Raw genomic sequence first — 17988 nt, 5'->3', positions numbered from 1 at the left:
CAATGACCATCTGTGAGATTTTTAAAAATTAGGGACTAAACTACAGATTTTCGAAAACCACGACACCATTTTTGAAGTTTCGTCTATTTATTTATTACGTTTTATTAAGCACCATGAAAAGTCTGTTGGGTTACAAAATCGGGTATAAACCGATACCCATATCAAACGGATGACCCGAGACGGCATAACATTCTTAAGAACCCTCTTCCGAGCGGTATCGATTGATTTTGCTTCCAGTTTTCTGATCAACGAATCGAAGTATATCAAACTGAAGCGAAAAAACTAAACAGTGGTAGGAGTAGAAGAGAAGGACATCATGAACTTGAATGCGAACTCGGTGGATTCACTGGTGGCTGAAATTCAAGGGTTTTCGGGAAGTTCTCAAGACGTAAATCACTTGAACAATCTTCTGAAGCAATCTGAGGACGTTATACGCTCTCAGGCTGCAACTTTTGCTTCATGTCTCACTCAACTTGACCCTTCCATTCATTCCCTTGGTTACCTCTACATTCTGTAAGTCCTAGTTTTTGTATTTCTCATTTGTTGCCTCATTCTTCGGGAAGAATAGAATGATTTTCTCTAGATTTAGGGTTTTAATCGTGTAGCGTTTGAACATCACTTACTTATCTACTTGCTACCAAGTAACAGTAATTGTTGATGTTACTCTTTTCTTTCTGTGATTGTTGTTTATTTTTGCCTTGTTGTTATGCATATACTGATTTTTGAACCGATTTGTCTGCTTGATGTTATGACAGGGAAGCATGTACAGCAGGTCCAATTCCAGAAGCACAAGCAAACGAACTTGTTCTTTCTGTTGTCAGATTCATTGATGTATGCAGTGTAGCACAGATCCGCTTGGTGCCTGACAAATGTATGTCTCTAACTCCATTATAGTACATTTTCTGCCTATATCATATTAACAAATTAACCACATTCGTGCAGTTATATCCATTTGTAAAAGATTGCATGAACAAGTTATGATTCTTGGTGCCCCTATGAGAGCAGTGGCTCCTCTCTTAACTGCTATCCGCAAGATTCAACCATCCTCAGAACACTTAACTCCTTTACACCCAGACTTTCTTCAAGTCTGTTTATTATCAAAGTGTTATAAAACTGGTTATAGCATCTTGGAGGATGATGTATACGAAGTTGATCAACCAAGGGACTTTTTCCTATACTGCTATTACGGGTGAGTTTTCTTTCTTATAATGTAATTATTTGTGGTGACAAGTATGCTAATTTTCTTGTTCTATTTGATAATCTGCTAGGGGGATGATTTGCATAGGACAAAAACGTTTTGCCAAAGCATTGGAACTCTTCCACAATGTATGTCATTCCATTTGTTATTACCTTTTCAGTTAACTTCTTTTTTTACATTTTGTTCTAATATACATCCAGGTGGTAACTGCTCCTATGTCTTCCATGAACGCGATAGCTGTTGAAGCATACAAGAAATACATACTGGTTTCACTCATTCACCTTCGCCAGGTTTGTGTTTCTCATACTTATAAATATGAACTCCAAATTTATGTCGAGTATTAATTTTTAAGAGCATTGAATGCAGTTTTCTGCCACTTTCCCCAAGTATACTTCTTCGGTTGCTCAAAGGAACTTAAAGAACTTCTCTCAGGTAATTTCCAGTCTCTCTATATGAAAACATAGTAGTTAACATGTTTTTTTTCCCTTAACATTGTTGTTGTTTTTTTTTTCCAAGTAGCCCTACATTGAGTTGGCAAATAGTTACAGCACTGGAAATATTTCAGAACTTGAAGCATTTGTGGTAGCAAATCAAGAGAAGTTTGAGAATGTGAGTTTCATAATTCATAGTCTCTTTTGCATGTGAAGTTGAAAACGTAGAACAGATATAACAATTTACTTTCTTTTGCAGGGAAACAATCTTGGATTGGTAAAGCAGGTTGTGTCATCTATGTATAAAAGGAATATTCAGAGGTTGACTCAGACATATTTGACTTTATCCCTTCAAGACATAGCCAACACTGCACAGATAAGTACTGCTAAGGAGGCTGAAATGCATGTACTTGAAATGGTAAGTAGAATATAAGCATCTTTTTTTTTTTTTTTTTTTTTTTTTTAAACTTGTGTGTTGATTTTGTATGTTAATAAAAGATTGAGGATGGTGAGATCTATGCAACTATCAACCAGAAGGATGGCATGGTTAGATTCCTTGAGGATCCTGAGGAATACAAAACATGTGAGATGATTGAGCATATTGATTCATCGATCTCAAGGTATGGTTTTGAAACTGAGAAGATTTATCATTCTTGTACTGTAGAAGAAGTTAGGAAATCTGTTAATAGTAATAATATATGGATGTGTGTTATTGAACTCCAGAATCATGAAACTGTCAAAGAAGCTGACAACAATGGATGAGTCTATGGCATGTGATCCCCTTTATCTGTCCAAGGTATGGCAGCACTAGAAAGAAACTTGTGGTGTCACTTGATGAATTTAGTGAGTTTTTTTTTTTAATGATAATTTTAATTGGAAGTTGGGTTTTGTTGATTTTAATTTGTTCAGGTTGGGAGAGAGCGACAACGGTTTGACTTTGATGATTTTGATGGTGTTCCTCAGAAGTTCAACTTATGAGAGAGATTTTAGTTGCCATGATCTTTGATTATATAATTTTTGTTTTTCACTGAGAGACAACATATGCAATCAATACTTGTGGAATCTTATTACCGTTGGCCTTTTAATCAAGTCTTTTTTTGTGGGAATTTTGTCAGTGAATTGCTATTGTTTTGGAGGTCGTTACATTTGTCATGTTTGTAGTCAAAATCCAATGTTCTTACGATTGTTGCATTCCTAAAAGAAAATTTTGTTAATCATCGTCAAATTTTGTTGGATGCTAATTTTTTTTTTTTTTCTGTGTTGTATGGGGTTGTTCTTGTCATGAAGAGGTGCTGTATACCAGTTATAACCTTTGGTAGCAAGGAATTGCATGAAAATTAGGGCACCCAATAAAATCTTCTACGTTCTACCAGGGTTGTTAATTCTCCAAGAAGTCAACATTTAGCTTCAACTCCAAATTGAGAGATGAAATTTCACTAACTGGTTTTCATCATCTCCAATTTTGCAACTAGAAGTAGAAATCATGTCTATTTGAGGTTAAGCCTGAAGGGCTCAGCAAACACCACGTCTAGTGCTCGACATGTTGAGTTTTTGTGCCCACCCACTATACGCCCCTTCGCCATTTCTCTCCTTTATTCTATGTGACCGTTTTTTTTTTTAAATTTAAACTCTTGTTTTCTTTGCAAATACAAACCATGACATTTATTTACTACATCATACAACTCTATTCGATCTTTATAGTTTACACTACAAAAATGTCATCTTCAAACTCTCCAAACAACCAAAAGACACCAACTAGAAACTACTCAAACTCTTCATCATTCTACTGTCCACAAATGGACTAGGCTATTTTTTTAACCACTCGTATTCTACCGACGGTATGCCGCCGTATTATGGTTGATATCTAATGCAAACCTAAGCCACCCCCATGGAATTCGAACCCTTCGAATATGTTCCTGAAACTGTAAAACAAAGCAAAGTATAATGGTCTTACTGTGAGTTGCTTTACAAACAGTTTTCGGAATAAACTGCTTGTTTTGAAGCAAGTTTTTCTTTTCAAGTAATGATATATTATAGACAACAAGGAGTCCATACATAGAAGAAATGAATCACTATGTGCCTGAAAAAGAGTACAAGAATACAACACAATCACTGGAATTAGACAAGCAAATGAAAACAAGAAAACACTCTGACGTCACAGCCTCAATAACCACTTATAAAAACAAAACTATGCAAAACTCCCGCCAAAAAACTTACAACTTGTCCTATTTAACTTTGGTGTTTCTATCTTTACACAACGCATGCCATTCCTGCAACACCGCAGTTTGAAGCGCACGATGCTCCACCTCCTCCGGTGTCAACTCAAACAAAGTTGTAGGACCCTTGTGTTTCTTCTTTCCATCCTCCCCACTTTCCTTCTTGTCCACCACGTCATCATCATCACTATCCACGTCATCTTTTACTTCTTCTTCTTCAATTTTTGGGGCTTTAGGAGGCGGCTGAGCCGCCTTTAAAATAGCTATCCGTTCCATGGATACACGTAGCCGCTCAGCAGCAGCCACCTTGACTTCATCTTCCGGCATGTACTCGACACCCCCATCAGTAAGATCGTCACACCATGACTGTAGATCCGAACCAACTTCTTTTATAATGGCTGCATCTGATGCCCTAACCACAAACTTACATATCATAGCTGTTGTTTCATCACCCAAGTCTACGTTTCTACTCACTTCACTCGCACCAAATATCATCATCCCCACAAAACCCCCATGCCATGTCTTTGCAGCAAAACATAGCTACAAAATATAATAATACACAAAACATAACGATTAACGATTAACATAATATGTAAAAAATAAGATAAAAAAAAAAAATCAACTTGCCTGGAACCCAGCTACAGTTCGGATAATGTGAGAGCAAACTCTATGAAAAGGCTTGGAAGATAAAGATCTGAGACCACTCAAGAAAGGGGAAGAACCGTATTGCTGAGCAGCTGTGGCCTTAAACCCGCTACCTTCGTATGTATAAGTACCTGTGAACTCCACCATGGCTGGTAAACTAGGCCAGAGGCGAAAATACTCCACGGGTGAGATTTTATGAGGCAATAAAAGCTCGGTTAATGGAATCTTGTAAGGCTGGCATCTCATGATTACAGGCTCTCCTAATTCCGGCTTTAAGTTTCTTCTTTGTCTGATGATTTGTTGATCTTCTTCAGCGTAGTCACCTTCATGCCCTGCAATGTCATGTCCATGAAACGGGTAGTACAACACTTGTACCCAAAGCGCACATCTTTCAAAATGAGACACGCCCAATGTCACGCTGCATAATACAGGTTCCTGAGAGTTTAGATCGCGTAACTGTCGAACTGCTTGGGGGGACCCGTCCATGAAATATGAAGCGCCAGATAACCCGACCCGGATGTCGACCCGATTAAGTTCCATTTCGGTTAAATTCAGAACTTTTAAATGAAGTGTGATTCTTCCATCGCTTGGGTCTGATAAGTGGTATGCTTCCACGTAACAGGGATCACTACTACCGGTTAATGTGTGTGCATTTGGAGGAACTTTTAGTGAAGTAGTAGCATCGGCTCCTTTTGTTAATAATAGAGTTAGTTCACTGGGATCGGGTCTCCATAGTTCTAGAATAGCTTTGTGAACTAATCCTTCCAGTTTTCGGTCTTGGGCTGCTGAGCCTTCATAGAATTGAACTGTTAGTTTGTGGTGACTGAATGGGTAGTCTCCTCTTGCTTCACTAACACCAGCCCACCTGTAACAAAATAGGGTTTATGTCATAATTTAACCAACAAATTATTTTTTATGTTCTCATTTACTCATTTTACTTTCTGTTAGTTAGGGTCAAACTGTAATAAAAATAAATAACAGAATGATGCTTAAAATTAGAATGACTAAATAAATAGTAGACTGGAAACCCTGATAAATATGGATTATTTTATAAACTTAAAACTAGATGATGCTTACTTGTCATCAGAATGACTGGAAACATATTTGATTCTCTGTAATATCATACGGGCCTGATGTTTGTTGACAGAATCAGTCAAAGGATCAGCCCTGAAGTCTTCTAGCTCTTTTGTGAGCAACTGGCCGGCCCTAGCATTACGTGATCCCAATCTTTGAGCACATAAAAGAACTGCTTGAACATCTTGGAGCTTATTTGTTTCAGTCGCAGATGAGTCAGCATTGAACAGGATTTTGTGGATTTTTGATATGATAATGTTTAATGCATCCTCTGGGTCATCAGCTAAAAGAGGATCCAAACCTTCTAAATCAATGTGTTCTGAAATCGCCCAAATAAGCCGGGCAGCAATTCTAGGAGTATTCACCTGCCCAGATAGACATCCGCATAAGAAAGGAAAAAAAAATAAAAAATTCCTAAACATTCGGTCACGAACCTCAAGCAGATCATTGACGAGTTGTCGTTGCAAATTTTGTAAACGGGTTTCGTTCAGAATCTGATCTTGAGATGCCCCATCTTTGACTCGTTTGACCCCACCCCTGGTATCAAATATATGGCAAAGTCTGACCAGTAACTTTAAGTAACAATCAACAGCATAAGTTCGACCCTCACAGTCCCATTTAACACAAGGGCGACAGACCTCCACTACTTCTAAAGCTGGTTCGGTCCAATTTAATGCACCATAACCGGTTCCATAAGCCAATGCTCCAATCACTCTACTTTCCATGCCAGAATTTTTTTGTTCGGGTAATGGGAGTGACAGCTGAAAGCAGCTTTCTACTAAAGTGGCCACCAGTTCTTCTCTGAATAAATTTTTGCTTGTCACAGTGTTGAGGTCATCTTTGATTCTGGTGTCTTCAAAAAGTGATGCGATGTCGGTTCCTGAGAGAGGTTTTTGGCCTCTTCGAACACTTTCTTTTGCAAAAAGATCAACACAAAGAGCTGTACGACAGATGCATGCTAAAGCATGCATTCGGTCTGATTCTGCCCTCAAGTTTCGCACCATCAGAAGCAGCCTTTTGAATAATGACACCTGTAAAAAAAAAAAAAGTATATTCTATCAATATTCATGTGTCCACACGCCAAAAGCTACTTTTATACAAGTGTTACCCACTCATGAGAATATCTACACGATTGATATTATGGAGAATAATTATAATAATTTCTTTACTGTTAAAGATAATAAACAGCCACCTCTGACCAAAAGAAAAGAGAAAAGGAATAACCTTGATTTTTCACCAAAGATTAAGGAAAAACCACAATGAACAATGAGATCAAATGGGGTAAGGGGGAGGTATATGCATACAAGCGTACCCCACCAAGTGATAGAGAGACTGCTTCCAGAGATGATCTCTGTCAGTCCCACAATAATGCAAATAAAGGGGTGGCATGGGGGTAAGGATATACAGCAATAAGCTTAAAGTAATAAAGTGTAAAGCAGGTATACTAGCAATTCAGGCATAGATGCAATAAAACATAAAGCGGGTATACAGGCATTCAGGCAATAAAACAATGAAGCTTAAAGGAAAGGGGACAAAAGGGCAAAAGTAAGCAGGTAAATGTTGTATGAAAGGCGCAAACATATAAGGAAAACTAGGACATATTCTACTCCACGCCCTCATATCTCATATCTCATATCTCATATCTCACATCTGAGGGGGAAAACATGAAGAAGCTACAAATACAGAGGGTGCATGAGTAAGAAGGTAAATACTATACAGAAAGCACAAAAACAAAAACGGATAATATAGCCTAAAGCCCTAGACCCTAATGACACTTGTATCTGTGGCCATGTCCTTGGTAAATGTCGTCTCCTTCATGTCTAACCTCACGCTATCAGTAAGTCCAGTTTACTTTTTGTCCTCTTCATATACTTTATTTGTGTTAAGACCTACTTAAATCTCTGTCATAACATGATTTATCAATTTTGAAGGGTGATACCACAACTTTCAATTCCTGGTTCAAGAATGGGACATGGCAAAGAGAATAAGAGCTTGATAAGTTTTATCTTGTATCTCCATGGTAAACAGAACTGGAACTTAGTAAGTTCTATTTTGGATCTCAATATCATAAAGAGCCTAGTTGATTTCAGTATAGCATGTCAGTAAACATAACTGAAACTTAATGAGTTCTATATTGGATACAGGTATCATAGAGCTCATTATCAACTCCTGTCAACCTACTGGATTAGAGGCTAGTTGATTTCAGTATAGCAGCACTATGACAAAGCATGTCAGTAAATCAGTTATTATCATGCCTCGTGTGTCTAGATTTCATATCAGCAGTTGGGCAACTATTTTTATACAATTCTGAAATAGATTGTTATTTAGCATTTTAAGGCTAGTAGATATGGCTCTCAGGTCATGAAAACATGACCTATGGTGTTGTCTGTATACTGCTGCACATGATGAGTAGTTTCTACTTTCTATTCATGGAAACTAATAAATGTCATACACGTAATACAAAGTGTAGGAAGTGGTTGCACAAACCTGCATACTAAGATCGAGGAGATGTAGGTTCGTAACAACAGCTCTAACTATACTCTCTCTAGCAGAAGAAAATTCTTGTCTGTCCCAAAGTGTGAGAACTGCAATAATCGAAGCTGAAGCCCACTCAGGCTTGCCACCAGGAACATCAGCCAGATACAACATGTTAATCCCCACCTCGAAAATCAATGATGGGTCTAAAGAAGATGACAGAAAGGGAGCCAAATGGGTGACTACATCTGACACTCCCACAAACCTCTCTGCTTTGCTTGAATCCAAATTGCTTGTATTTGTTTTCTTCGAAGACCTTGAGAGCTTCTGAAAAGCCTCGAGTGAGCCCGATGCAACAGATTTTACAGCATAAACAAGCGGATACACACTGGACCTAAAACTCTCCACCGGAAGAATTAATGACCTTGCCATTAAAGCGTTTCGTCTCTTCCAAACAAATTCCACCATCGAGGACACCCAATTTGACCTGATCGCAACAGAATTTTCACTATCCACAAGCTTGTCTCCAGCCAATCGACTCATCCTCTTCGATTCGAACTCCTGAAACAACCTTCCAACCGATTCAAATGCCACCTTCGAAACATTATCAGCTTTGTCCAGCATGTTTTGCCCGATCCGAGTCCACCAATTCGACACCTTATCTAACAAATTGATGTTGTTCTCACACAAAGTCACCAGATCGTCGCGAGCGAGGATACAACCTAGGGTTTCAGTAATCGAAAACCGCAAATTATCACTAGTCGAATCAAAACAGCTGGATATTTCTTTATTGCTATCAGTAATAAGCTTTCCAAGCCGGTAGGACGGGATGGCGGCAAGGATAGAAACGGCGGCGGCAGTGACGTCGGGGTCCGGGAATTCCAGATCGTTGTGAATGCCAGTGCATACGATCTCCCATAGATCGGTTGTGAGGCGAGTGGATCGAATAAGGTCAAAGGCTAACTTCTTTGATACGGCGGAGGCAGGAGAAGCCACGATCTCTTCGACGGCGGACTTGGCAATGACCGAGATGTCACGTCCGGCTGCAGATTGTTGGAGTGCCTGGAGTAGGGCTCCTGATTGGCGGAGGGCATCGTTGGAGCGGAGATCCGCTTGGATCTGAGCGAAGAGTATATCCATTTACCTGAAATGTTAGTTACGGCTGTTAGAGCATGAAGGAGTGGAATACTCCCTCGACGGAGAGAAGTGGAAAATATGGTTCCGACGGAGGCTGTTGGTGGTTTTATTACAACGGTCTCCCTGCTGAAAACAATTGCTCAAACGCCGTCGTCAGATTCGTACAGTTAAAAGGTTATGGGTTTTCTCTTTTTTCTTCAAGTGGATCATAGATTTCTCATTTCTTTAAAAATCGAACAAAAAAAAGAACTTTTATATATATATATATATATATATATATATATATATATATATATATATATATATATATATATATATATATATATATATATATATAGAGGCAGGCCCGTCCCAGAGGGTGGCGATAGGGACGACCGTCCAGGGCCCATCTTTTAAAGGGGCCCAAATTTTTTATGGAAATTGTTATATTTATAACTAGTTGTGAGACCCGTATATTATACGGGTTGATTAAAACAAAATGTGAAGTACAAACGATTAAATAAAAATTTTATTTGAATTTGAAATTGAAATAAATGAAAATTATGAGAAAAAAAATATGCAAAAAATAAATAAATTAAAATTATGTGTTTAGTGTGTACTAAACGGGTTAGTTATAACAAAATGTTAAACATAAAGGTTTAAACTGTAAATTTATTTGAAATTGAATTTGAAATTTAAAATTTAAAATTTGAAATTTAAAATTAATAGTCATTATGGTAGGTTTAATTTATGGAAACTAAATTAATGATATATTGAAAATAAAAATTAAAATAATGACAAGTGGAAAATAAATATATCCCAAATTATAACAAAATGACATGTGGCTAATTTTATGAGAGAATGACATATGGCAAAGTGATTTTCATTTATTAGGGTAGATATAATACAAATAATTTTCTTTTAATTATTGATTTATTATAAAAAACTTGATGACATTTGTATTTTTTAAGGACCCATTTTTTTCTCACGCCGTGGGCCCAAAATATGTTTGGAACGGCCCTGATTGGAGGGTGTGGTATCGAGTTTAAGTCCATTTTCTTCTTCTTGGCCTTCTTTTGACATCATCTTTGGTATATACATATACGAGGCGTGGTATACTAAGAAAAGAAAGAATAAGAGGATACAAAGAATAGGAAGAGAGAAGACAGAGAGATGAGAAAGCACGACTAATTCTCTCCAAGCTCGGCTCGAACCACACACATGGCAAGATGTGTGCCGTAGGTGAGGCAACGACTCGCGATTCTTACCATAGCCACACCATCAGCCTAAACTCGTAGGTTAGTGATAAGCTTAGGAGGCGTGCCCGAAGGGCAGCGGCAGCAGTGTGCTTACAAATGTCGTCGCTAGATTGAGATCTGCATGCTGGTGGGTACTTTGACTGAGGTGAAGAGAAGCCACCGGAGGTGAAAAGGTAGGCTTAGTAGGGCTCGAACCTACAATATCACCGTTATGAGCGGTACGTTTCAACCAATTAAACTATAAGCCCCTAAGGATCTCTACATGCAATTCGCTCACTTCGGGAAGAGCGAACGGAAAGAGGAGGCATTTTCTCTATCTGCTTCTTCATTTCCCCATGAATTAACAATTGGAACGCCATGGTATGAGAAGACCATGCAAGGATGTACCATAAAGATGTATAAATTTGACTACAATTCGATGTGGATTGTTGTGTATAAAGAAATCGAGACATTTTACTATCTGCATATGCAATTCTGAGAATAGTAATGATGAGACATTAAAGAGCCCTATCAATATTGCGGTATAAGAAAACACTAGTTATAGGAACACCACATAACTGATTAATAACATACATGGTAAGATATAAGGTTATAATTATCTTTTTCGGTATGACGAAAAAAATTAGGCATTAAGTTGTCGGATTAACTATATCGCCCGCGAATTTGGACAAGACATTTTAAGCATTATAAAAATATAGATATTCTAAATCCTCGAATAGGATAATCATAAAATGTAACATCCATGTTTTATAGTGGATCAGCTAAAAACTTAATGGGATTAAAGATGCGGTTTTTGGGAAAAACATGAGAAAGTCAAAGAGTCTGGGTTATCTAGAATCGAAGATGAGTTATGTCCATATGTCAAAGTCAGTGAGAGTATAGTGACCTTCCTAGTGTTGTATGCAATGACGTACTCCTTATACGAAACAACATTCCAACTTTGTAAGAAGTTAAGTCTTGGCTTGGAAAGTGTTTCGCTATGAAGGATTTAGGGAAAGCGACCTATATTCCGAGAATAAGGATTCATCGGGATAGAAATAATCGTCTTATTGGTCTTAGCCAGAGTACACATTTGGATAAAATATTGAAGCGTTTCAGTATGGAGAATTCAAAGAAAGGATAATTGCCTACTCATAGTACCATCAAGTTGACTAAGACTCAAAGTCCAAGTACCGATGTAGAGATAAATGACATGAGTCGGGTCTCATATGCTTCGGTTGTAGGATCGATCATGTATGCAATAACATGTATTCGCCCTGATGTGTCTTATGCATTGAGCATTGTTAGTCGATTTCAGGGGAATCCTGGCAGAGTCCATTGGATTGCGGTGAAGAATATTCTTAAGTATCTGCAAACAAAAGGCATGTTCCTAGTTCTTGGCAGCAACGATATGTTAAAAGTGACTAGTTATAGTGATGCCAACTTTCAAATAGATCGATACAACTTTTGTTCGCAGTCTAGCTGGGTGTTCTTATTAAATTGGGGAGCGGTTACTTAGAAGAGTTCCAAGCTAGACACGGTAGCTGATTCCACCTGTGAGTCAGAGTACATTGCAGTAAGTGAGGCATCAAATAAATCGTCTTGGTTGAAGAACTTTATCGGATATCTTGGATTCGTTCGATGTATTTAGGAGTCAATGGAACTCTTATGTGATAATGCAGGCGCAGTTGCTTTGCCAAAAGAACCAAGTGATCATGGCAAATACAAACATATCGACAGAAAGTACCCTTATATTTGACATTGGGTAGAAAAAGGACACCTTTTGGTGAAGAGAGTATCATCAGAAGATAATGTCACGGATCCTTTCACAGAGGATTTGAGTATAGTCAAACATTACCAGCATGCTAGGAGCATAAGCTTAAGAGACGATGTTAATTTTAGTACTTAGGTGATATTTTGAAACTTGTAACAAAATAAACGTAATTGAGTTAGTGAATGAATAATAGAGAGTTATTTATGAGTATCGTATTACCTTACTCGATTATTTTTTTTATTGTGTTTTTTTTTGCATGTTTATACCTCCTAAGTAATTTGAATATTCAAACTTCCACAATTGTTCATACTTTTGGAAGTAAGTATTGAATCAAGACTATCATGAATTAATTGTAAATTGTCAATTAAGGCTAAGACATTGCGATTGGAATTGCTGCAATATTCATGGGTACTTTGAAAATCGAGATTTTAAGTACTCGAGAAACCCATGGTTAGAGATTACTTCATGGATCTTGTTATGAGTAATTCTAAGACGATAATATCTTTTATTCTTCAAATAGATATACATAAATTGTGATTTGTGAATCGGTTGTGTATTGGTATTACGTAAACGCACTAGTAACTTAATGATATAAAACGTAGTATCATATATGATTTGGTGAGCAAAAGTTACAGTTATATAGTAAAAGTTTATTCGTTCCTTTTGCCTTAACAGGAAAAGCAATGTCTTTAGGACGGTTTGGTGAGCAAAAGTTACAGTTATATAGTAAAAGTTTATAAGATTAATATATTAATTGAAAATTATAATTATTAATTTAAAGTTAATCAAAAACTAATTAGAATTAATTTTGAGATTAATTATAATTAATTAAGGTGCAATGACTGTAGCTGACAATGTTCAAAGGTTGAAAAAAGGAAGGGTTTCAAAACCTTCCCTTGTGGACGGTTTGGAGTGTCCTTATAGGATATTCTGGAAGCCTCCCTGATATAAGGAAACTGGATAACCACATGGATTAAGTATATTATTATATTATTCCATATTAGGGTTTCAAGGGTTATTATATCAACTGTACATAAGATCGCTTGGGTTCATAGTTTTCGTCCAACCTATCTATATTCAGAAGAGCCGAATTTATGCTTCTTTCTCATCTCTCCTCTTATGTTCTTGTTGCTAGGGTTTGGTACAAACTATTAGAGGCATCACCTCTTTGGAGCTAAGCTTTACAAGTTCAACAACTACAAGGATTGGTGTGAATTGTTTGTAATAACAAATCAAAATGTATGTAAACCTAAACTTTATGATTTTTGAAATACATCGGGGTTATGTTAGGTTTAGTTGTTCATTGTATGTTGGTTTAAAGGTATATGACATAGACCCTTTATATGATGCATATACCCTATCAATTGTTATTTTTTTTTCGCATTATACAAATTTGTTTTCTATAAAACCCAACAGTATTAGCCGAAGAGCTAGCTTTCTCGAGGAACTTCCACCTTAATCAAGTGAGTGCATAGTTTTTTTTTTTTTTTCGCCTGAATATTCTTGAAACAGCTAAGTAGGTTAGATAAGAGTAAGTGTAACTTAGTCAATTTGATGAGGTCCAAATAGTCGTTAGCAGAACTTCAATGTTTACTTTATTTCCTTAGTTATCCTTCCGAAGTCTCCAAAGCTTCACTAACTAGATTACAGAACAAGAAGTCGAATTACGATAGATCGAAATCTCGAGAAGGAGAGGGGGGTTGAAAGAATTAGTGGAAAGAAATAAGGAGGGTGAACCTTCTTTTATAGGGAGGTTTTTGCCTCGTCGTGTCATGCCCTATAAAGGATCGTGATGTGGCCATGGGTTAGACTGACTTTTCTTTCGTGCACACAATGCTAGATTGATGGTGTGATGTGACTTCCATATTATAATATTGTTATGCCATTTATTTGGTAACATGTTAAATTGATAGTAACAATCATCTGGTTGATATTGTAACAAATTATAAATATAATTATATAATTGAGAAAAAATCAGTGTCAAAATTGCAATTTAGGTTAACGTAATGACTTTATTACAATTTAGGAGAAGTGGTTATAGAGAAAGTAGATAGAATCAATCATTTTATTGATATTGCAATAAAATTTTAAATATAATAACATAATTACGAAAAAAAAAGAAAACTAAGCATCAAATTCAAAATTTTACGGTAATGTATTTACTATTTTACGATTGCCTTAAAATAAAATATATTTTAAACCACACTATAATTAAAAAAATAAAATATTACTTAAAATAGAATAAGATAGATTTAACGAAACCGATGAAAATATGACAAGGCCCAAATATCGAATTCTGAATTTCATTTCGGTCCAATATTTGAAAGATCAAGACAAGCCCAAATAGAAGGAGCAAGCGAGGCGAGAGCGAAAGATCTGAAATTTCTTGTCTTCGATTAATTCCAATCTCCTTCATCATTGAATCCATCTGCACGAGCTGAACGCCGCCGATTAAGGCCAATCTCTGCCGAAGACGTCCTGTAAGTGTTCCCGTTGTTGTTGGATTTTGAACGCTTCAAAGATGCCCTAGGGTTTGGTCGTCTGTACGAAATGTGGGACAATCTTTGTTAGAATTGCCTTTCTCTTGATTGATTTCTCTTAATAAATTTTATATTTTCCGTCAAAATTTATAAAATCTGATGTTATCCCGGCCTTTTGAGATTGCTTTATTCTCTGAGCGTGATTTGTAATCCATTTAGTAACAACTAGTGTTGTGTCCTTGTTAGTTTAACAATTCATAGAATTTCTTATTTCAAACCGAGTACCATCCAAATTCCAAATTGATATGTGGTCTGTTTCAAATAATATACTATGTAGCAAAGCTGATGTACATGGAAGTTTTTCTGGAAAAAAGGGTTAAATCCTAATCAGTTTTGGATTTCAAAAAGTAGTTGCCTTTGAGATCGAGGTTACATCAATGTAGTTATCTTTGGGATGAGAGGAACATTACTATTGGTGATGTTTACTATGTACTTGATGTTTATATGCCCTGGATATAAATTCGGTAATAAACCAATAATGGTTTTTTTAGGGATTCTTTATATGTTAACAATCAAATTGGGATGGATGTATTTACAGGAAATTAGTTTGAATGGCTGGTGGTAGGGGAATTTACCACTTGCTGAGGGGCAGACTCCATTCTCATTCAGCTGTAAGCATTATTACTATTTGCATTTTCTACATTTGGCTTTTACTATCATCATCTGTATTAGCTCTAGTGTCTGTATCGAGGGTTGGGCAGACTGTATATTAGTAATTAGAATGCTTCTAAGAATGTTTTTAGGGTAGGAGCAGAGACAAGAAATGGTAATTACTCTTGAAAATGTCAATTTCTTACCTACAAGTTTTAATTTTTTAAGCCATCCACCCCATAGATATGTTCCACATGGCACTACTACATATTGCAATCGAGGATTTTTCTAGGACCAAACTAACCACACATCATGAATGGTGTTTGAGCTAAATTGCAACATAACACTCAGATTTTGTCTTTGGTTATCTTACAGTTGATAGCACTTTAATATCACAATGACAAAAGCCATTGTCTTACAATTTCATATTCACTTTAGTGATCATAACATCCTATGGCCCCATTGGTTCTTCTAAAAAACTCACAACCAAGTTATAAGGACCATTATAATTATATGAAGAGTGGTCACACGTAACCTCCTTTACCTGCACTTAACTTAACAATTGATTTTCTGGATTACATGCACATCTTTCTTTCACGATGTATAGCAAAATATCAATTTCAACCCTAAATTGCTTATCTTTAGTAATTTAGCGTACAAAGTACAATTACCATTTTCATCCCATTGATGGAGTTTAGTCATTTTTTATAACAACATTAGCTACTCAAGATATCAGATATAGCAAGTAGTATTCAACAGTGGATCGAGTGTTCTCATCACTTAATACCACATGAACATGAGTACCAAGTTTTGGAGATGTTTTGGGGACAAAAGCAAATATCTTTTAATTGATACACACATACTTCCAACATGAAAAAATAATGTGTGTATTTTATACTTAGATTTAAAACATAAAAGAACTGGGTTGCCTTTTTGAAGCATGTACATCTGGAGATGCACACATTGTAATCACTGATTCCTGTCATATTATCTTTTTAAAAAATTTCAGGCCCCACCAGCTTTGTCATCGCTCATATTGAGGAAAGATCAAAATGACACCGGATCTGCTGGTGTGAAGTCACTGAGGGCAATTGCTCTTCTTGGAGCAGGCGTGTCAGGGATTTTAAGTTTTACAACTATTGCCTCTGCTGATGAAGCTGAACATGGTCTTGAATCTCCAAGCTACCCCTGGCCTCACCAAGGCATTCTCAGTTCATACGACCATGCTTCGTGAGTTCCTTATAATTAACCTTACATCTACTGATTCCTTCTTTCTTTGAGAAGTTGACTTTTTGAATTTGACTATGAGCAGGATCCGACGTGGTCACCAGGTGTACACGCAAGTATGTGCATCGTGTCACTCGATGTCACTGATTTCATATCGTGACTTGGTGGGAGTTGCATACACAGAGGAGGAAACAAAAGCAATGGCTGCTGAAATTGAAGTGGAAGATGGTCCAAATGATGAAGGGGAAATGTTCACACGCCCTGGCAAACTCAGTGATCGCTTCCCTCAACCTTATGCAAACGAACAGGCTGCTAGGTTTGCTAATGGTGGAGCCTACCCTCCAGATCTCAGCCTTATTACCAAAGTACCCTCTTCCTTCCACTGATTTTGTTTGTGTGTTCTTCTTTCATGTTTCAGCTTTTAAGGGCAAAAGGGTTATTTTATATTACTCACAAACGGGCTGTTAAATTTGATGATACATGCATCAATATTCAATATGAAAACCTTGTTATAAGGACCAAATTTGAAAAATGTTACAGTTTTGGACCGAAACAGTAAAAATCAGAAAGCAAAGGGGTCATATGTGTAATTAACTCTTTTTAAAAAATTTCAGGCTCGCCATAACGGACAGAACTATGTGTTTGCGCTTCTGACTGGTTACCGTGATCCTCCAGCTGGTGTTACTGTGAGTTGTGAATCTTTCTCTCTCTCTCTCTCTCTCTCTCTCTCTCTCTCTTTTTTTTTGTTTTTTTGTTTTTTTTTTTTAAATTGTGATTGTTGAAAATTTTACAATTTTATACCTCCAGATTCGTGAAGGTTTGCATTATAATCCTTACTTCCCTGGTGGAGCTATTGCTATGCCTAAAATGCTTAATGATGGTGCTGTTGAATATGAAGATGGCACTCCTGCAACAGAGGCCCAGGTTTGAAAATGGACTGAACCTGCTCTTTTCACCAAACCACAGGGACCATTTCTGTAATTTACACTATTTCCTATATTTTTGTAGATGGGAAAAGATGTTGTCTCGTTTTTGAGTTGGGCTGCAGAACCAGAAATGGAAGAAAGGAAACTGGTAAAAAACTACAAATCCTTCAAAACCAACAAATTATTTTTATTATTATTATCTTATTAAAATGTGTGGTTTTGGTGATGCAGATGGGATTCAAGTGGATATTTGTACTGTCTTTGGCTTTGCTTCAAGCAGCTTATTACAGGCGTTTGAGGTGGTCTGTTTTGAAGTCCCGCAAGCTTGTTCTTGATGTCGTCAACTAGAAGCTTCTCTCCTCTGGTTGGTTCACAGATGCTCTAAAAAAAAGGATTTGAAATGATAAATAATTATATCTGTAAAAGATTTAAATGCATAATTTTTGTGCTACATTTGTTACACAAGTGTATTTCGGTTTTTACTGGTTCTCCGTTTTGGAATTTTGAAACAAGTAATAAGGGAATTGTGTTCATTTA

The 17988-nt window shown here is 36.8% G+C and overlaps 3 protein-coding genes and 1 long non-coding RNA gene across 4 annotated transcripts; 3 read left to right on the top strand and 1 right to left on the bottom strand.

Moving 5' to 3' along the window:
- The first annotated feature begins 174 nt into the window (after positions 1–174).
- LOC111889217 (COP9 signalosome complex subunit 3) lies at positions 175–2735 on the top strand. Its single transcript, XM_023885353.3, has 11 exons — positions 175–513; positions 756–871; positions 943–1189; positions 1269–1326; positions 1399–1488; positions 1565–1630; positions 1718–1807; positions 1889–2047; positions 2128–2249; positions 2353–2425; positions 2539–2735. Exons 1-11 carry the CDS (start codon positions 317–319, stop codon positions 2605–2607), a joined length of 1287 nt encoding a protein of 428 aa, XP_023741121.1. The 5' UTR covers positions 175–316; the 3' UTR covers positions 2608–2735.
- Positions 2736–3636: 901 nt separating this feature from the next.
- Positions 3637–9405, bottom strand: LOC111889209 (protein TPLATE). Its single transcript, XM_023885346.3, has 5 exons — positions 8052–9405; positions 5999–6595; positions 5568–5929; positions 4473–5355; positions 3637–4385 (listed from the first exon to the last, which is right to left on the bottom strand). Exons 1-5 carry the CDS (start codon positions 9177–9179, stop codon positions 3855–3857), a joined length of 3501 nt encoding a protein of 1166 aa, XP_023741114.1. The 5' UTR covers positions 9180–9405; the 3' UTR covers positions 3637–3854.
- LOC128132226 (uncharacterized) lies at positions 7054–8218 on the top strand. The gene is made up of 2 exons (XR_008230329.1): positions 7054–7604; positions 7709–8218. It is a non-coding gene; the product is annotated as an uncharacterized LOC128132226 (long non-coding RNA).
- Positions 9406–14497: 5092 nt separating the features above from the next.
- Positions 14498–17988, top strand: LOC111889232 (cytochrome c1-2, heme protein, mitochondrial). Its single transcript, XM_023885368.3, has 8 exons — positions 14498–14647; positions 15246–15318; positions 16308–16528; positions 16611–16890; positions 17140–17211; positions 17333–17449; positions 17534–17599; positions 17683–17988. Exons 2-8 carry the CDS (start codon positions 15259–15261, stop codon positions 17797–17799), a joined length of 933 nt encoding a protein of 310 aa, XP_023741136.1. The 5' UTR covers positions 14498–14647; positions 15246–15258; the 3' UTR covers positions 17800–17988.

The sequence above is a fragment of the Lactuca sativa genome, chromosome 2 (genome assembly GCF_002870075.4).
Source record: "Lactuca sativa cultivar Salinas chromosome 2, Lsat_Salinas_v11, whole genome shotgun sequence".
In the NCBI taxonomy this organism is placed as follows: domain Eukaryota; kingdom Viridiplantae; phylum Streptophyta; class Magnoliopsida; order Asterales; family Asteraceae; genus Lactuca; species Lactuca sativa.
This window is presented reverse-complemented; position numbering and strand designations above follow the sequence as displayed.